The 19,286-nt window shown below is 50.1% G+C and overlaps 1 protein-coding gene across 1 annotated transcript in view; it reads right to left on the reverse strand.

Moving 5' to 3' along the window:
- The window catches only part of CLPB (ClpB caseinolytic peptidase B homolog (E. coli)), a gene marked incomplete at both ends in the record, with an annotated part of 68,697 nt that extends 56,914 nt beyond the window's left edge, over positions 1–11,783 (reverse strand). Inside the window, one exon of the mRNA XM_009696424.1 lies at positions 11,686–11,783. Within this exon, the coding sequence (XP_009694726.1) occupies positions 11,686–11,783 (98 nt within the window). The remainder of the gene's footprint in view (positions 1–11,685) is intronic.
- Positions 11,784–19,286: the final 7,503 nt, after the last annotated feature.

Below are 19,286 nucleotides of genomic sequence, written 5' to 3' on the forward strand. Positions count from 1 at the left end.
AAGACCTGCACAGAACACGCTCCTCGCATCAGTCGTACTCCCAGTCCACCATGGGAATCAGTTACGGCCCCTTAACTTTGGGGGTCTGGGTCAGCGCTGGAATCTGTCCCCAGCCGCAGTAAATGCAGAGTCAGAGCCAGATCTTGGCTCCCAGGCCATCCCTGCCCCTGCAAAAAGGAAGATTCTTGTAACGCTCTTCGGGTTAAGGAAAGCAAAACTGAATTTTGTGTTACTTCTGCTTTGGGGATGCAACCGCTACAGCACCTAAGCCTCCTTTAATAGAAGTCCTACTGAGAGGAGAAGCACATAGCATTTCAGCATCAAGCACGACAAAAGGCAGGGGCTGGCAGGGCCCTATTCACTCCTGAGGCTTCTGCCCTGCAATTTACAGCGTTCACTCACGCGGTCCCTCTACGTCGATGCAGCTAATGGAAGCCACCCTTGAAAAGGCATCTCCTGCACCCACATCGGCTATCAGAGACAGCGAGTCCTCCTTTGCCTCCTTCTGCCCTCACAAGATGAAGCACCTACCTCAGCGCTTCAAAAATAAACTTCAACTGCATTAATTACAGGGGGTTCTGGAAGAAAAGCATTTGACTGCTGCATGAAGTTCAGGCAAATCTTCGTCTCCAAGAACCAGACAATTCGTATGAGATCACCACCAAAGACAGCTTGGTCATCTGCAACCAGCCCAGCAGCTGCCAGGACTTCTGAAAGAGATTTAACCTCTGAATTTGTAGAGAACTTCCCCATTATTTTATATGGTAGCTGCAGGACCCACCGGAGAGGCTGACCCGCATGGCCCCACAGGCAGGACGTCCCATACGACAACTCTCCTACGCGGTGGGACTGAGGGTCTCAGTCTCCAGACCTGTAAAGTTACAGGTTGCAGCAGGAGAGATTAACGTGAGACGTACAGCGCAGGCAGTTCTGGTGTGGAAGTCCTCCATCTCTGCTTCCCAACCCAAACAATCATCAGGCAAGAATTAGATTTCTCACCACTCCTGAAAGCAGTTTGATGCCAGTTAATTCTTAATTTTTTTTCCAGGGTTCAAGCTTTCCATGACAACTAGACAGTAACTCGTTAGTTAGCATTCATCACTGGTGACATGGCTCACGGGCTGACAGCGACGTGCACCGCAGACTGACTGACACGTATCTGCAGGCTGTGTCTTGTCAAGTCACATTTTGAATTTAACTTAAGCTCCTCTCCTATTTACCCTGTAAATGCATTAGTGGAATAAAAGGTGGTTATTTTATTCTTTGAATACGGTCCAACAGAAGCCAGCTCCTTACGGTGCTGGTACGCTCTTCACCACGCACAAAGTTACTTCCAGCGAGCACAGCACCAGGCTGGAAGCCAGGAAAGCATCTCCCGTGTGAGCATACAGAGTCCATTTACATCTGTATTTCAGCAACGCCCTTTGTTCTAAAACATTTAGGTTGAGATGCACTGGATCTTATTCCTCAAACGGCAAGGACCAACTATGATCCTTCACCATTTCAATGCAGTCAGGAGCATGTTACACTGAAGATTTTCTTGAACGGTTTGAGTTGCATACACAAGATCAAATTAGCTATCTGGTGGTTTAGGACTGGCACTAAGGACGGGGACCATCTCGCCTGCTTTCAGACATCAGCAGTGGAGGACGTGAAGTGCTAAGTAGCCTCCCATCATAGATGTGCTCGCTCTCTACCATGCAAATCCCTCCAACTAGCCTGAATTTTCTTTCAGTTCGTTCAGCAGTTTTGGTCTTGGTGTAAGGATCAGATCATCTGCTACCTTCAGCATAGTTCCAGCGAGATACAACCTTACTGTCTCATCCTTGGTCCTCTCAGAACAGACAATTTGCTGCCAGGGAAAAGACGCTGATACAAATCTCCCCCTCCATGTTCAGAAAAGCCATGCCTACGCTGCCCTGCTACGCTGCTCCTGAAGGCCACGTCAATGAGGACATCTTATGCAAGACTGCCATCTCTCCAGCCATGCGACAAGCCTGGAGGTCCTTCTGGAACGCCTCAGGAGCACCAATAAGGCACGGGGCACAAAACCTATCCTAAAAGTCCTTTAGTGCCTCTAACAAGGCCTTTTCGGCATGCCTAGCTCCAGACTCATCTCCACTTCACAACCCCGACATGTTGCCTCATACAAAGGGACACCGCGTGGCCTTCATCACTGGCCTCTATGGCCACAGCAAAATGGAAAGCAAGAGAGAGGTTTGGCTGCAAGCAAAGCCACCTGAGCTCACGTGTGTGGCCTTGGCTGTCCGGAACAGCTACAGTCAAAGCCCACCATCCCAGGCTCTTCCATCGCTGGTCATCAGGTAGGAGGCCTGTCCATCCTACTTTCGGTGCCTGGCTGGCAGTGCTGGGCAGGAGGTGTGCCATCTGCCCAAGGTCACGAAACAGGAGAAGTCCAGGTGCCACAGCCAGGCTTTCTACCTGGGAAAGCTCTAGCACAGGCCATTGATCTTGGCAAAGTTCTTCTGGAAGATCGAGTGCTGGATTCCTCTGGAGAGATCCTGCATCTCCAGTACTTGGTGCTGCTGTGGCCAGCCCAGTCATCAAGAGAACTGCAACAGAGACCTCGGAGAGGCAGTCCCTGTGGAAAGCAGGAGGTACAGGATGGAAGATGGTGGTGCAGGTACTGCCCTGCTGCCCTACAGGATTTGCGCTGATGACCTCCACGTTCCTAGAGATGGACACCTAGCTACTGAACAGAAGCCATCATTAGTGCAATGTGCCTCAACTAAGCCTTTGATGACTTTGCTCCAGAAGCTGACTTACTGTGATTCTTGCATCGGGGCTTCCAGCATCTACACCAGAAAGCTGGGCTTTCCTGATCATTCCAGTCCTTAGAAGTACGGGTTCTGATACGGTCAAACCGCCCTTCTTGGACCCCATCCTCATGGCTGTCAACACCAAAGAGATCCCTCTACTCCAATTTCAGCTGATAGGCTATGACATATTTTAAGGTCTATGCATCTTCTTCATTTTAAGAGAAATGAACCCAAGCCCCAGCATAGGACTTTAATCCTCAGCCTTGCAGCCCACCTGTGGGTACCGAACAAGTCACGATAACACACAATGACTTGTCCTTCCCTTGGTAACTCCATCCATCTTCCTTTCCTGTGCTTAGTGACGACGTTGAAATGAATGTTCTTCCCAGGCACTTCATCAAATATCACCTTCATGTGCTCTCAGGGACCCTCAGGAAGCCCTTTTTCTCTTCATTCCTTGCATACACCTTCAACATTTCTCTCTGGGCAATGACCTTTCACGAAAAGTTTAGCAGAGGACCACAAATGCTAGATGCAATGCAGTCTAAGAGTGAAAGCGGGAGGCGATGATGTCAGAACTGTTCTGCTCTCTCTATTAACGACCCTCTACGCTGTTTCCCCCCCAGCGATAAGAAACATTTCCTTAGCTCCTAAGATCCCTGGGAGGCTGAAGTTTAATACACATGGATATCATCTCTTATTGGCAAAATCTGGCGTTCCAAAAGCCTGGCCCTGTTTCGGGCTGCGATCCAGCTCTGTACGCAGGAAGGACTCACTGGTTGAATAACAACGCGTTGCACATTCAGCTTCCCTCTCGACTCATCTTTCAATCTCGCCTCCTGCTTCTGGGATGTGCCGTCCCCTCCAGGCACTTCTGCACCAGCCAGACGTTCCTGGAATCACAAAAATTGATCGTACCTATCCAATTTGCAGGTAATGGGACATTCAAGCAAATTAGCCTTTAGGAAAGGTAATGGCGCCATCAAAATACAGAGCAACTGCGCTCATCAGCGTAAAGCATGTGAGTGTCTCTGGAAGAAGCAAGGGACTTGCAAAATCAGATGACAGTCACAAAGCCAGGTCTAGCAATGCAGTCCCTGGGTAAAACTCTCGGGTTTCCCAGGGAGAAGAGGTGTAACTACTTCCCAATTCATACGGCAGTTGTGGGGGTCAATTAAGGAAGCTCTGGTGCGGGTGCTAGAAAAGGCAGAAGGCATCTTTCTCTTCCGCACCAGCTCAGCTATTATTTATTAATGAAGGGTTGAGTTTCAAACGGGGGATGCTCTGGGCCGTATACCTCCTGTTTTCTTCCTCTTGCTGCCAGGTGTTGGGGTAGAAGAACACTCTGTGCCAGATACCTTGAGGGAGAGGGACGCTGACGGCAGGCCGAGCTGGTCCAGGCAGGCAGGCTTCCCTCCATAACTCACCTGCGCTCAACAGCCTCAACAAGCTGAGTTTTAATTTGCTGATCAAGTTTTCATTAGATTAGAGGCAGAGCCTATTCATCAGCATGAATATAAATCTAAATTGACCCTGGTGATGACTCAGAGGGCAACGCTTAACTGAAGTTCGGCGGGCAGTTCAATCGATTGGAGAACGTGCTTTCTGCTTTTAATGGCTGGACCAACATATTGTTAAATAAATAAATACATACATACAATACAGGGGGTGGGGAAATCAATGACGAGATGGCTGGATGTGACTGGGGCTGCGTCAGGAGAGACGTCGCGCCTGGCCCAACGCGCCGGCAGCTGGGGTTGGTGAACCAAGAAGTCCAGTGATCCCCATGACCGTGAGTTATCAGCACAATGCAAAAGCCTTGACGGGTTTTGATATGAGGCTGCCCCGAGCTCTGGCAGAAGCCACAGGTCCTGCCTGGACACAAAGCACATCCCTTGTGTGGCTATATCTTAACTCTCTGTAAAACTCAGCAGGGGCGGGAGGGCCGGGGGGGGAGCTGCTGTTTACACTCCAGCCCCTGCTCTCTCCTTTTTTTCTCTGATGAGGTCTAAATGTGGATGTGTGCCTTCCCAGGAATATGTTTACGCCCACCTGTGGCACAGCAAGCAGGGCAGCCACAGCAGTCCCTCACTCCCTGGTGGTTTATTACTGACCCAGATGAAAATGATCCTCCCCTCCAAAAGGGATAAAAAGCGATTATAGAACCCAAAAAGAAAAAAAAAATCTCGAAGGGTGATAATTGTTACACTGTTCACAACAGATTTCTGTTGAGAGTGTGACTCAGGTGAAACACGCTTCAGAGACACGGCCAAGGTACACCACCGCTGCCGCATGCCCCCAGCCATCAGCGAAGGAGCATTAAAAGAAGTCTTGCTACCCACGTGCCATGGTAAGAAAATGTGCACAGAGGCGGTTTCCGTGGCTCGGAGAGGCGCAGGAACCTGCTAAAGCGATGATATCTTGTTGCGCCTGACTTGCAGGACATCGGGTGCCGTTCATCCCTGGGAAGAGGGATGCTTGGGCACAGAGGTCTCAGATGGGAACGCTGCAGAGGCAGCAGCAGAGCAGCGTGGGGAACAGCCCCCGTTGGGCTGTCCTCAGGTGGGCAGGTACAACGCAGGAACGGCCGAGTGGAGACTGTTGGTCAAAGACACCCAGAAGAGGAGCGGTTGAAAGACAATGCCTCAGTTTGTAGGATCAGGCCCTCAAAATGTGCCGTCATCACAGCTGACAACCATGTTCGACGACTCGGCTCTCTGACAGGCAACATTATGGGCCATACGTGCTTCCAAAGGCATCCAGATATTTCTCCAGCCCTGCTGCAGACAGCTCTGAATGAGTTGCCTGAAGTGAAAGGAGTGAAAAAGATCGCGGGGAACAGATGTATGTACCTAATATAGGTAATAAGACTGCGCCAGTTAATCATGTCATTGCCTATAGACAGAAAATAGCTCCAGATAGGTCACCCTTCACTGTAAGTCTTACACCATACCCACTAGGCTATTACTATGCATGATGTACTGTTATTACCAATATAAAACATCTATACAGCACCTTCAATGCACAAAGTCTAGGTACGCGTGGAAGAGGCACAAGTCCCAGCAATCTACACCGAGGCAGAGTACGAGCCGCTTCCCGACTCCTCTCCTTAAGGGGGGCTGGAGGAAGGCAGGCTGCAGGAGGAAGGCAAGGGAAGGGACAGGACCATGCTGGGCCAAGCACTGCTGGTTCTGGTTCCACGCGAGAGCCTCTGACCCACAGCTTTTTCGATCTACGTAGAAAGACAGAGAAGAAAAAGGAGAGCTGAGGCACGGGGAGGAGTTGGTTGTTGTCGGTCATTCCCAGCAGGAAGGCACTGGGAAGCAAAGGTGAGGAAAGGTCAAGAGATCCAGACCTGAAGATGGAGGGAGAAGGAGAAAGGGTTTGCAAGAAGTCAAAGCCGCAAAAAGACAATGAAGAAGAGGAGATTATGTGGGGAAAAGCTGAGATGAATCAGAGGCTAAAGCCCCTGATGAAACAAGAATACCTATGCCTGGGAGGTGCTTATACCATGAGCTGGATAAACAAGCAGGACTTATCTGAGCAGCTGTGGCTGCCCCATCCCTGGAAGTGTTCAAGGCCAGGTTGGATGGGGCTGTGAGCAACCTGGTCTGGTGGGAGGTGTCCCTGCCCAGGGCAGGGGGCTGGAACTGGACGGGCTTTAAGGTCCCTTCCAGCCCAAACCATTCTGTGATTTTGCGATTCAAAAGTCCATGGAAGGAATGGTTCACCAGCACAGAACATAACGGTTGTCCCCTCCTGCTCTAACAGAACGTGAAGCAGCCTGTACAGAAGAACGTCCATGGGCGAGGGGAGGTGGGGAGAAGGTTCCAAGAGACAGCCACTGTTCAAATAAAGAAATGCTCTTTAGGTGGTGGAGCTGCACTCTGCTCTTCTCCCTCCTCCCACCTTCCCTGCCCTCACGGAGGCTGTCTCGCCGAGATCCACGCACAGCTGCTCACGGCATCTGGGGTGAGAACGAAGGGGTCATTTATGGGTAAAACAAGATGGGTGTGTGAAAAAAGGGGGGAGGAAGATGGACAGAAGTACCCTCGCTATGTATTAGTAAAGTGGAAGAAGGGAAGCTGGAAAGAAGAGGATTGACTGGAACCCCTGGCCCCGTCCCAGTACAAACTGGCAGCTGGAGCCCACAGGACCTGGAGTGTGCTGATGTTTGGCTTAGTGTTGGGTAGTCCTGCGAGGAGCAGGGAGTTGGACTTGATGATCCTTATGGGTCCCTTCCAACTTGAGATCTTCTACGCTGCTATGACTGTTAAACCTCAGAAAACATGCCCAAACTTACTAAAAGCAGCCATGTGCCCGTCACCCTCACCCACACCCCCCTCCCCAGAGCCCCACGTCCCTGTTCCAGCAAACAGAGACCTTGCTGCCGCAGAGAGCCGGCTGCAGCCAAGTCATTTTCTCTTTATCTTTTCCCTCCACCCGTAAAACGGGGGTACTGCTGCTGCGGAGAAGGTCGTTACGGAGCCTTGCCGAGGACTGAACAGCTCTGAGAGAAAAAGGTAATCCCTCTGAGTACGGCCGGGTGCCCCTCCCCACCACCTCAGCCACACACCTAATTTTGGAAGCCCTAAACTCATGCTCCAACCCGCTCCCTCCCCGTGGGACTGCTGCTCAGGGGTTGTATCGATGGTAAGGAATGGAAGCAGAACCAGGTGCCGGTGTTTTATAACCACCCAAACTCATCCCACCAGCACTCAGAGCTTCCATGCTGCTTTGTGCCTCAGTTTCCCCTTAAACAAAAGCAGTTCTCCACCTCAGAAGGGGCTGAGACTCAGTATTTCACTGTCATTTTACTTCTGCTGAAATGATGAAAAACGGCGTAGCTGTATGCAGAAAAGGTCACTAAGCTACCAAAGCATAGACAGCTAGCCTGCTAAGGTCCTGACTGCTTTGGGTTTTAATTTATGATCACTTTGCTGCTTATTTTAACAAAGGCACAAAACCCACAAAGCTCTCAGTAAGCATTTAATTAAAGCTTAATTACTATAAATATGTTACATGTGCAAAGCTAGCAGGTGCAGCCAAGGGAAAGAAGCGCCTAGCAGTGTTTTTCACATAGACTATAAATCCTCCCTTTCAAAACTGATGTTTTTCCAGGAGAATTAAGAAACCACTTTAAGGTAGGTCTTGAAACCCCAAAGAGCAACAGGCTCTCACAAAGACTAAAGAGAAAACAGACTAGGAGTTACTCCAACTGGCAAACGTAAATGAAAAGTAAGTGCACACACACCCACTCGCCTGCGTTACTCCTCACGCCTTAACAGAAACGCACAGTCACAACGCGGCATTGCAGGCTAAAGCGACAGTCAGATGGTCTTACGCTTAGAACAAAACTAGCTTCACTGCCCCATCAGCTATGTTAAAGCTATGGCAAATGCCCCCAGCAATGGGAATTACAGCGTAAAAGCTTCCTTTGCTCATGGGAACATGGTCGCAGCTGATCGGTCCTTAGCCCACCACCCAATTACAACCTGGACCTGAACTCCCTCTCACATAAAAAAAAGAACCATAAATGAATCCATCCACACTTCAGGAAAAGTTTGAAACAAGAAAACAAGCTAATTAAAATAATTTTTTTAAAAAAGGAACACAATTCTTTCAACAATATTTTTATACCAAGTAAATTACTGTAATGAAGTGTTTTTCAAACACCAACACCAAAATTAAAGACCAGGCTGAAGTATTTGGCCACTTCCCTTTACTTTTATAACCATCACCACAGCAACAGCTGGGGGTTCAACGTGCTGGCAGCACGTGTTGGGTGTTTGTAGTGCAAGAGAGAGCCCCAGCTGCATGCCAAGGCAGACACCGAGCGCAGGGGACACCAGGAAACAGAACAAACTCCTCCAAGCTGCTGAGCAGGGACCAGAGCGGATCCCAGGCGTGCCGGTAGCCCAGTCCCTCTCCACTGGATCACAAAGCACCCCAGGCCAAGAGGTGCCAAAGCGAAGCTGCACTCACGCTGCGCGTCGGTGTTTCAGAACGGGACGCTCTGCAGACAAAGAGGCCAGCTGGGACTAGAAATGCTCCCTGCTTGCAGAAGAGCAATCCTCTGGAGCACGGGCAGTGGGAAAGAAAGCCCTGCCCGGAGCTGGAGCTGCAGCTGCTCGAAGTGTCAGTGCCTCTCCCAGGTCACAGGACGCTATAAGGTTAAATTCACCTGGATTAGGAGCCTTTGGGAGCCCAGGAGAAAGGCTGTACCTCAGTGTGACGTGAAGCTGTGACCCCGCTCCTTCCCAGCTATGCACCAGCCTTCCCTTTGAAACCCATCAGTAGAGATGTACCAGAACACTTCTCAATGCCTTGCTGCATTTTGGTTACACGATGTTTTCAAGAGGAAGAGAACGATCATTGTTTTGTTGTAAAAACAAAAGACAGACCCCAAACTTCCCTGACGGCACACAGGATTTCATCTTGCAGCTGATGGCAGCTGACAGAAGTCATTAATGCAGTGCCTCTGAAATTGAATTAAACATATGGACTGTAGCTGTCTAACTGGAAGAGTGAGGGCTCTGAAAATTAGGAAGCATTACCAAGCTAAAGGACAGGCCACAGAAATCTCCAGCAGCACAGCAGAGACTGAGAACACAGTTCTCTGAAAAACAACTTTGGAAAGAGTAATTTGGGGCTGAAGGCTTACTTTTTCTTAGCAGTTCTAAGCTGAAAATACTCATTCTGGTTAGCAACGTCACAGCCCCCTAAAGCCACGCTGAGTAACTTGCGCAGGTATCAGCAACGTTAAGAAAAGAAGTGGTGACAGAGCGAGCAGGTTAAACAAAATCAAATGACCTTGTTCTTGCCGCAGGCTAACAATACGTGCAGATCCTTGCTCAGCTGGCAGCACCTCGACCATCTCTGAGCCACTCCTTACCTCTCCTCTGATGTGCAAGCCCGAGAAAGACCTCGCTCACCTGCCCCGGAGGCTGTTGGACCGACGGGCTACGAACCAAGTCATAACAACTTATAACCCACCAAATCAGCTGCTGCGGCTAGATAAACCAACTTTAGATCATTGCTCTTTACAGAGGGACCACACTCAAAAACCAAACCAAAAACCTGCATCCTACTGTGACACAGAGTTAAGTCATATTTAGACTAGTTCCTACCTAATGTATGTAAGAGGATTGCGAGAGATCCAGAAAACCAGCAAGCACTCTGCATTTGGAAGGGAAAAGTTAATAAACATTTAAAATTCTGCAGGCAAACCCGTGCCACTGAGCCAAAGCCATCAGTTCCCCAGGCTCTGCCTTCTCCACGTCCACAGCCGACCCCAGGCACAACGCCCAGCTCTGCTGGCTTTGGGTGAAAAAGGTCACCCTGTGGACTACGTCTGCGAGCAAACGATTTGTAGGGGATTTCAAACGCTCCGTGTGTCGTGTTCCAGCTCAATACATTTCCCAGCCAGCAGTGAGACCCCACTGCGGACATTAAAAGCCAGGAACGGTACAGAGGGCCAAAAACGCATCCCGCACAACCCCAGCGCTATCAACATGAGTTGTTACACCAGGGGTAAGTCTTGCTTGCACTTATGTTCGCCTCCATGAAGTATCCAATCACTCTTCCACTATATTGCTGTAGACAGGTCCTACCAAGCTTCAGAAATTCAAGGACTTCTTAATTTTCAATTAAAGTCGGTATTCATTCAAAATGTGGGAAAAATAAACACCATTTGCCCAACACGGCCAAAAGTGCTTTTTTTGCCGGGTACCCAAATATGACACACCGCTGTTATTGCTCGGCCAGCTGTAGGCTGGGTGCTGAACGCTTTTCACCGCCTAGATGTTTTCATTAGCATTTCTACCTGATTTTAGGTAATTACTGTACCACGAACAGCCTTTCTCCCTGTCTCCTCTCAGCCTTTGCAACTGGGGAAGCCCTGTTCTGCTCCACCAGTCACTTGGAATGGTCAACAGTCGTCACACTCCATTGCTGACCATTGTCCACGGGCAAAGGTGGGAGGCTCCAAAGCCCGTCCCTCTGCGGCCGGGCAAACAACAGGGCCCGTTGCTGCTCGGACATCAAAGTTAAACAAACAGTCCCAAGCCCCCGCCTCTGTGCCCATCTTAAGGAGCTCCCCAAGGAGGTCACGACTTTCATCTTGTCATAGCACACATCAAAGTTTGCACCACACACGAACTCGGCACATGGATTCGAATCGTGTCGCCCGAGAGCGGATATTCAGCTTTTGTACGTTGCTTTAATCCTGTGTTTTCCCAAGTAATTAGGCTTTTTTGCTTATGAACTTGTGACTAAGTAAAGCATCCCTGAGAGGTTGTAACATCAAAGCTCATTCTCCCGTCTGTCCCACGTTTTCCAAAATTGGATTTCTTTTTCTCTTTTTTCCTTAAATAAAAAACTAATTGAATTTAGTTGTAGACTGAATATATTTAAGAGTGTCTTTAAAAGGTTACAAGAAGCCACAGTGATCATCATGGGAACTAAGGAGGGAGGGCACAGCATTCAGACTTTTTGCTTCATAAAGGCCTAGCATGAAAGGCCCAGCAATGGCCCCACAAGCGAGGAGGGACGCGGCAGCTCTGACGGGAGCTACTTCTGATGGTGGGGTGTTAGAGTACCTGCCACAGTGACATCCCATGGTTACTGACTTACCGGAGGCCAAAATCTGAGGGTTACTGTGGAACGGCATGGTCAATTCAGCAGTCACCTCTCCGGGACTGCAGAGCAGCCTACCTCGGTCTGTCACGCAACGTACCGGGCAAAGGAAGAGGGAAAAATCTCCCTCGGGTTTGGCTCGAGAACACATCCCAAACCAGCCCAAACTTTACGGAAACTCTGTGGAGCTCAGTGTGACTTTACGAAAACCGGGCAGCAGTGAATTGACTGACTCGCTACGTGACGGTGAACGCCGAGACAAACCTACCTGGAGTTTCTGCTGATAGCTGCCACCATGAGAGCGGTCCAGCCAAGCTTGTGCCTCGCGTTCACGTCTGTGCCTTCCAGCAACAACCTGGACAGAAGAGAGACACGTTCAGGAAGAAAACACAGAGAAAGCGTTCCGAGCAGAATGGAGCAAACGACGGAAAGCAAAATATTTTACTTTGCAGGCATCTGCTTCAGTGCAGCCTAGAAGACCCAACATGAAACGTTGGTCTAATCCAGTTTCTCATCGGCTACCAAACTGAAACGAGCTGGTAGGTGACAACAAGCACGGTCCTTTCAAGTGGTGCGATGCCAAACGTCTTGTTTTCTTTATTTTTTATTTCTTTCTTCTATTCAGTCTAATACCCGAAGAACCAACCAGCAGCAAGATGGAGAGCAAAGCTGATTAACCTACAGTCTGATGGCAGGTTTGGATCTTCAGGCTGCAGCACAACCATTAGGGTTTCAGTAAAACCTCAGCAGATCTCCAAAGCCCACGTCAACAGGAGATATTTTGCAGTTTTCTTGCAAGACACGAGAACAAACAAGACAAACCCAAAAAATACGAGGCATCAAACTACCCTTGGTGCTTTTCCTGCACAATTTTCTCAGCCTTTGCACCGTATCCCTAATCCCTTCCTGGCACCTCTTAGCAACTTTGCTCCTACACAGCTTCTGCTGGCTTGTACTGTGATGTTCTTTGGGCTCTAAAGCACCAGAAGGCTTCTCTACCCTTTCCACATCCTCTGATCCCGCAGCAACAACACTACTACTCTTGGCACCAGATTCCAAGCAGTACCTCAGAACAGTGATATTTCATAAAGACAAACTTACTCAACCCTTCTCTCTTTCCTGGGCCAACCGTGGCAGCCAAACCACGTCCTCTCGCCAAGCCCACGTGAATGCCAGGAGCCCAGCCCACCCCAGCTACCTACGCTTCCCCCCTGCTAAAGGCAAGGGAGGGGTCCTTGCAGAAGCTAATTCAGCTCATCCCAAAATACGTGCCAAACCCAGACGGTACGCACTGACAGTCTGGAAGGGCCAGTCTCCCTGCAGATCACAAGGAAGGAGGGAAGTTCAGACTTCAGACACAAATTTTAAAGCACTCAAGCTAAATGAGATGAGACAAAGTCTGAACCCTGCATGTTCAAGCCCACGACTACAAACCCATTTACCCCCCAAAGAACAAAGTGCTGCTGGTATCAAGCCAGGGCAGCCATGGGTCAGGCTTTAGAAAGCAGGGAGGACTACGCAGGGGTCACAGCAGTTCTCTCCCCCTCGGCTCATCCTTCTTTCTTTTCCCAAACCAAGGCTTTTCCATCTTCCTTCCCCGGTGAGGCCCTTCTGGCACAGCACATCCTCCACGCAGGTGTAACAGGGAAGAGCCACCATTCACCTCCCTGCTCTGAGAGACACAAGTGTAAACACAAGCCCTGTTTCACACATGAAGCATTTAAAGTATTTAAATTTAAATCACACTTTAAGTATTTAAAATGCCCTGCAATCCACAGATAAGGAAGTCGATGGCAGCCGTGGCTGCTTGCACGCACTGAAAAAGTCAGACCACTTCTGTAAGGAATTAGAGGTACGCACCCAAATTTGGCCACCCTTTTCAAATTAATTGCCCCCAGCCTGCTGTGGTGGTAACTCTGTCAGGTGGTTAACAGAGAGCGCGGGGACGGAAGCAGTGAAAAGGAGCTACACGCACCGTATTCCTCTTCCTACAGCTGGAACAAACACAAAGGAAAGCACGAACGCCAGCCCAGCGAACGCCCACAGCTGTACACAAGGTCTCTGCAAACCTTCCTCCACCTGGTCAAAAATCCTCACAGCGGTTTCACTAAAAACTTATCCCAAGGAACAAATATACTCGTATAATTCTAAAGTTATTTCCAACCAGCAATACCAATGCCTAAGCTTCGGCTCCGCTGACCTGAGAAATGAGCCAGGTAACTGTCATCCGGATTCGGTGCCCAAAATGATCCATGGCCCCCTCCAGCTGAACTTTTTGCCCGATCAGACTCTGAGGCTGTGGGGGCACGAGAGGCAACAGGGGGATGACTCCAGCCAAGCTCTACATAGAAGCACGTCGGGTAACTCTTCCCACTCAAGTGGAAGTATGATACGCAGGTAACGGGGGCCGGTGGGTAATTTGACCACCCTTTTTTGACAAGAGGGGTAGGCAGTGCTGGTGCCCTGGTACTGGATGCTCTGAACTGCTCATCAGGCACTCGGACTGAGATCCAACAGCTAGAAAAGCAGACTAGTACCTGGCAGCCTTTGTTCGTGGCTCCCAACTGTGGTTCAGGAGGCCATGACCTCTGCAAGTGATCCACAGCACCAACCGAAGATTGATGTTCTCTTTACCAGGGTTACAATTAAAAGTTTAATGATAATGAACTACTTGCCAGGTAAACAAGAGGTTCTTGCTCCAAAAAAGTTTGATACTTGATACTACACGGTAGCAGAGGAGGAAATCTTCACGCAGAACCCTTAGCAGATCTGCCCATCACGAACTCTGGGCAGGCTGCAGCTCCTGTGTTATCCAACTGCAAACCACAGCCTGGGGTGCTGCACAGCACCAGCCTTGGCTCCCCGCAGGACATGCCCTTATGCATTCTCCTTCTTCCAGCACCTAATCACTGAAAGCAAACGACAAGAGCGTGCGGCCAGCTCTGCTGCCTGAAGAGCACTTGCAGACAGCAAATTGTTTAAAGGAGAAATACCCACGTGCAGCCACAAAGCTCTCCTGTCCCTGTAAGGCAGGATGATGGCACACAGATGATGGCAGGCTGTACTGGGGGCAGATTGCTATCTTTAGAGATCAGCTCCCATTGCAGCTCTGCATACGGAGGGTGTTTGCACTCAAAACAGAGAGATGAGCAAGTCTGACTCAGCCCCACGGCCACTGCTGGTCACAGCCATCACCTGCCCTTGCTTGGAGGGACGCTGCCGGCAGGAGAAATCCACACCACGGCTCCATCTGTGCCACCACGTGCACCTCCTCCTCCGAGCAGGCACCGAAACCTGCTCCTCCAGATGAAAAAATGGGGACCAGCTTCAGCCCCAGGTCCCCCAGGAACCACGAGGAGCCGTACCCACCTACACCAGAGAAGCGGCGGGAGGCCGAGCCCAGCAAGAGATGGGGGGAAACCTACACAGAGATCTTACTGTCTGCCCTCCGACCCGCCCCAGGGGCTCGGAAAAATCCTTTCACAGCCATAGCGATGCCCCGTCGCCTTCCGCTCTTCTCTCAGAGCGGTGTGGAAGGACCTGTAAAAGTTATTTTGGAATTTCATTTTATTTACTTGGCCATTTGAAAGTACTTTGAGCACAGAAACTTCCACCTCCCTCTCCTTCTACAGCATGACAATCTGACAGCCTAATAGCCACAGAAAATCCAGTAAATAAAAGAAAGGAAAATATTACTGCGACGGAGAGGAAGGCTGACGGGGAGAGGCAGGGCGAAGCCAGACATGAAACCTCCCGAGGTACGAAGGCATCAGCTAAGCAGGGATTAAGGCAGCCATAGCCCTTCAGGCTGGGAACTTTTGCCAGACAGCTCAAACCTCACCGCCCAACACCTACCACTTCTTAACTCCTTTAACGGGGGTTAATTAATGTAACTCACAGAGTATCAGCCCCATTTGCACTTGACCACAGTATTCATATGATTTAGCACTAAAGGTACAAACAGAGGGTCCTGGTCACCTTCCACCAGCCACCGGCTCGCTCGGCTGCAAAAGCTTGGTCTTACTTCAACAGGTCATGAATTTTTACGCTTGTTTTCTCGTGAATGGGAACTGCAGCTAAACACTTTGGCATCTCCTCGTGAGACAGAGGGTAGGACGGCAACCTTCACTTAAAGCACTCTGGAGCCACTAAAAACTACATTTTAACTCACTGGAAGGCTTTTTTTCCTACAGACGAACTGGAAGGGCATATTGAACAATGAATTATCTTCGTTCTTAGATAAAAAAATAATGAAATAAGATCCTAGTCAGCAGTCAAACCTGTTAAAACATAGTGCATCCAACAGGAAGGATGCTGGAGCCTCTGCTGCGGGATTCGATTACAGGCTTAGAGCTAAGATATTAGAATTAATCAAGTAGTTTTCCATTCAGGAATCTAGATAATCGTAAGCATCTGGAATGCCACGTGACCGAGCCCAGTGAGACAATTACTGGCATCACATCATCCAGCGTAATATGCATTGACATTTCATTTAGGAGCTGGTTTTTTTTTTTTAAATCATTGCAAGATGCTCAGCAACTTAACAGATTTTCTAGACAACTGAACTTTATGTTCAGGGTCTTCAAGCCTATCATTAATTTTTTCCCCGCCTGATTTAATGATATGACAATCGATAAAGCGACGACCACTGCTCAGACCCTAGACAGCCAAATGTATTTACCAGCAGGAGTATTTTTTTTAATTAAATAAAACCCTCTGATCAATGTTTAGGATGTTTACCCACATTTTAACCAAATAGGGTCCAGGACACTCACTCTTGCCTCCTAAGGAGCCTCTCGTGCATATACAGCGTTGTCAGCACCAGTTCCAGTGTTTCCCAAAAGACAAAACGGCCCTGGGCAGCAGTGGTACCGCCAAGACCCAGTCGCTAGAAGAACCTGGATAAAGCGCGGGGGATTTTTCTGTTGGGTGATGTGTTTGTATTCTAAGGATTTTAGAAACATTTTTTTTCTTTTTTTTTCAGGGTTTTAGGGCAGAAAGCTTGTCCGCTTCTCCACACAGACGGGGCATGCTGCGGGAATAGATTTTCCTGACAGGTTTCTAACGGTCAGAGAGGCTGTGAGCGAGCAGCGATGGCTCCCGGTCCCAGCCTCGGAGGGACGTCCCCTCTCCCTGCAGAGCCTCAGCTCCCACGGCAGCGATGGGGACCCTTCCCAGAATTGAAGATTTCTCTGGAAACGAGCAGAGGCTCTGGAGGAGCCCGAGGCCCGGCCAGCAGAACATCACCGGCTGCTCTGGAATTTGTCGGAGGAGCCCGGGCAGAGTGGCACCCACCGCTTTGTGCGTACGCCCTATTTTACCTCGAGACAGCAGCTCCCAAAAGCTTCAGCGCTTTGATCCATCCAGAAGAGAAAAAGAGCCCAAGTCGGCCGCGGCGACGAGCCTTCTCCCCCCGCTGCCCCCGGACAGATGTGCCTCCTATTCACCCCGCTGCCGGGGTTCTGGGTGACTAACTCGGTGACACCGCGCTCCCGGCCGAGCCCAGAGGGCATGTTTGAGTTTGTGCTCAGTGCTGGGAGCATGCCCAGCACTCCCTCCCGACAGGTGGAGGAAGAGGAAGCTGGAAACTTGAACTTTTTGCAACAACAATAGCTTCTGTTTCTCTCGGCCACTTAAAACATTTCCCCCACCCCTTCCCCAATATGTCAGTGTTTAACTGCAGGGGTGGGGGACACCCTCAGATGGGCTCACCCTCTCGGGACTTGCCCTCTGCTTTGCAGAAAAGGGAGGGAAGAAAAACATCCAAACCCAACAATATCTCCGAACATGAAAGCACAATCCCCGTTAGAGGCCAGGGAAAGGATCTGCCCGGTCAGGAGAATGCAGCGAGGCACTGAAAAGCCTTTGATCTGGCTGCTGTCTTCCTTGAGATAGCTCGCGTCTGCTCCCCGACCCCTCAGGATCATCTCAGGGCCAGTAACGTACCAGGGTGCTTCGTGAAAACAGAGGGACCCCCGAGGTGCTGGGCAAGGCTGGCACAGAGAGTTCAACCAAGGCTCGGGAAGGGAAGGGACACGGAGCGGAGCAGGAGATGCTCCGCATCTCCCAAGGCAGGCAGGCTGCTCCCAGGACACGGGGGTCCCAGAGGGCACGGTGCCCCTCACCCAGACAGCACAAACAGGGCATGTGGAGAGGCAGGTGGTCAAGGAGAAACTCCTGGAAATAAATTTCCAAAATCAAAGGGAAGCGTTTATAAATCTGAGTTTCAGAAGGGAAACTGAGAGCCCAGATGACAGCAGGGCTGTCTGAGGGCACAGAGGGTGGGCAAAAGCACCGCAGGTGAGAACACATGTGATGGGGAAAGCTGAAGCGGCACAACGTGAACATGAAGAGATCAATACAGACATGGCGAGATGCTGGTCTTCATCCCATGCCTACACAGCCTGCGAGACGCTCCAACACTACGAGTCAAATTTGTTTTTCAAAACAGGCTGAAAGAGGGAGAAAAGGACTGGGACGTACACAGCCTGCCTCCTGCTACTGCCCAGGGCACAGGGGAGGGCAGGAGTTTAGAGGTGCTGCCTTCAGCGCTGGCTCACGTCTGCTACGGTTGGCATCACCAGGGCTGGGAGGGAGAGAAAACGTAGCCTCACCTGAAGGAGCCCCAATTCACTGCGACTTCCCAAGTCACTGCGACGCGACAGCTAAGTTGTGCGTTGGAAAAATACACCAGCCTGACAGTCTGTCTCTGGCAGTGGCCAGCAGCAGATAGTTGGGGAAAGAACACGAGTAATCAGTGTTTGCAGAGGGATTTGAGCGTAATACACTAACTTCTGGCAACCCACCACACGCTGGTTTCTGAGCGGGAGGTGACACGGGGTTACCCGCTAGGCTTACTCTGCAGGAATCTGAACCTGCGTTTCAGACTCCCTAGCACCCACCGAGTTTCAGAGTTTATGTGAAAGAAAGCACTTTGCATTTGTTTTAAACCTGCTGCCTGACATCTCCCTGAGTGCTTCCGAGCTGCGAGAGAAGTGGAATAATTGCTCCCGTTCGTCACCATCGCTCGTGGTCGTGCAGGCCACTTCCACACCGGCCGACTGCCCTTCCCGGCGCTGCCGTCGCCTCTCTTCCAAACCCAGAGCTGCTGAGTCGTCTCCCTCATGCAGAGGCTATCCCACACTCAGCCCCACTGCTGCCAGAGGGATAAACACCTACATTAATTGGAACTAATCCTGTGATGGCTACCAGATGTATTCCACACATACAGAAACTGCTGCGCATCCAGCCATGCCAGATGAGTCGGTGTCTGCTTCCAGAGAGAGGGATTTGGGCACGGTAAAGGGTTTAAAGCTGTTTTGGAAAGAAGCGTGAGACCTTCGCTCTCTTGTGGCTGGTTGGCTGGCTGCCGACTGCAAAGAGCTTGGTCTTATGACTCAGTGTGCAAACACCATCAGTCCTGGGAGGACAAAATACAACAAGAAGTGTGAAAAAAGGTCACTACAGAGGAAGACTTAAAGCAAAACCCTCCTGCCAAACCAGTGAGAAACTGAGCAGCGACAGCAGCAGTTACCACTTCATTTGCCATCTCTCCTCCTCAGTCCTGGCTGCCCGTTTGGGAAGCCTGCTCTGCGGTGCTGCCTGGTGAAAGCTGTCCCCGTTGGGTTTCTCAGCTACCCCATATAGGGAAGCACAGCGCAGGCAAGTCTCCTCCGATATTTCATAGCCAACACGAAGATACCTGGCCTGTTGTACCTGCTCCAAGTCCTCGAGGCCACGTGCCAAATCAAACTCAATAACCAGTCAAAAACTTCCACTGAAACGAAGTACAGCATCATTTGGTCCACGCATTAGAAGAAAAGATTAAAGGGGACATTTACAGGAAAAACATCTGTTTATCCTAAAAAC

This window comes from Cariama cristata, unplaced genomic scaffold (genome assembly GCF_000690535.1).
Source record: "Cariama cristata isolate BGI_N322 unplaced genomic scaffold, ASM69053v1 scaffold8543, whole genome shotgun sequence".
Classification (NCBI taxonomy): Eukaryota; Metazoa; Chordata; class Aves; order Cariamiformes; family Cariamidae; genus Cariama; species Cariama cristata.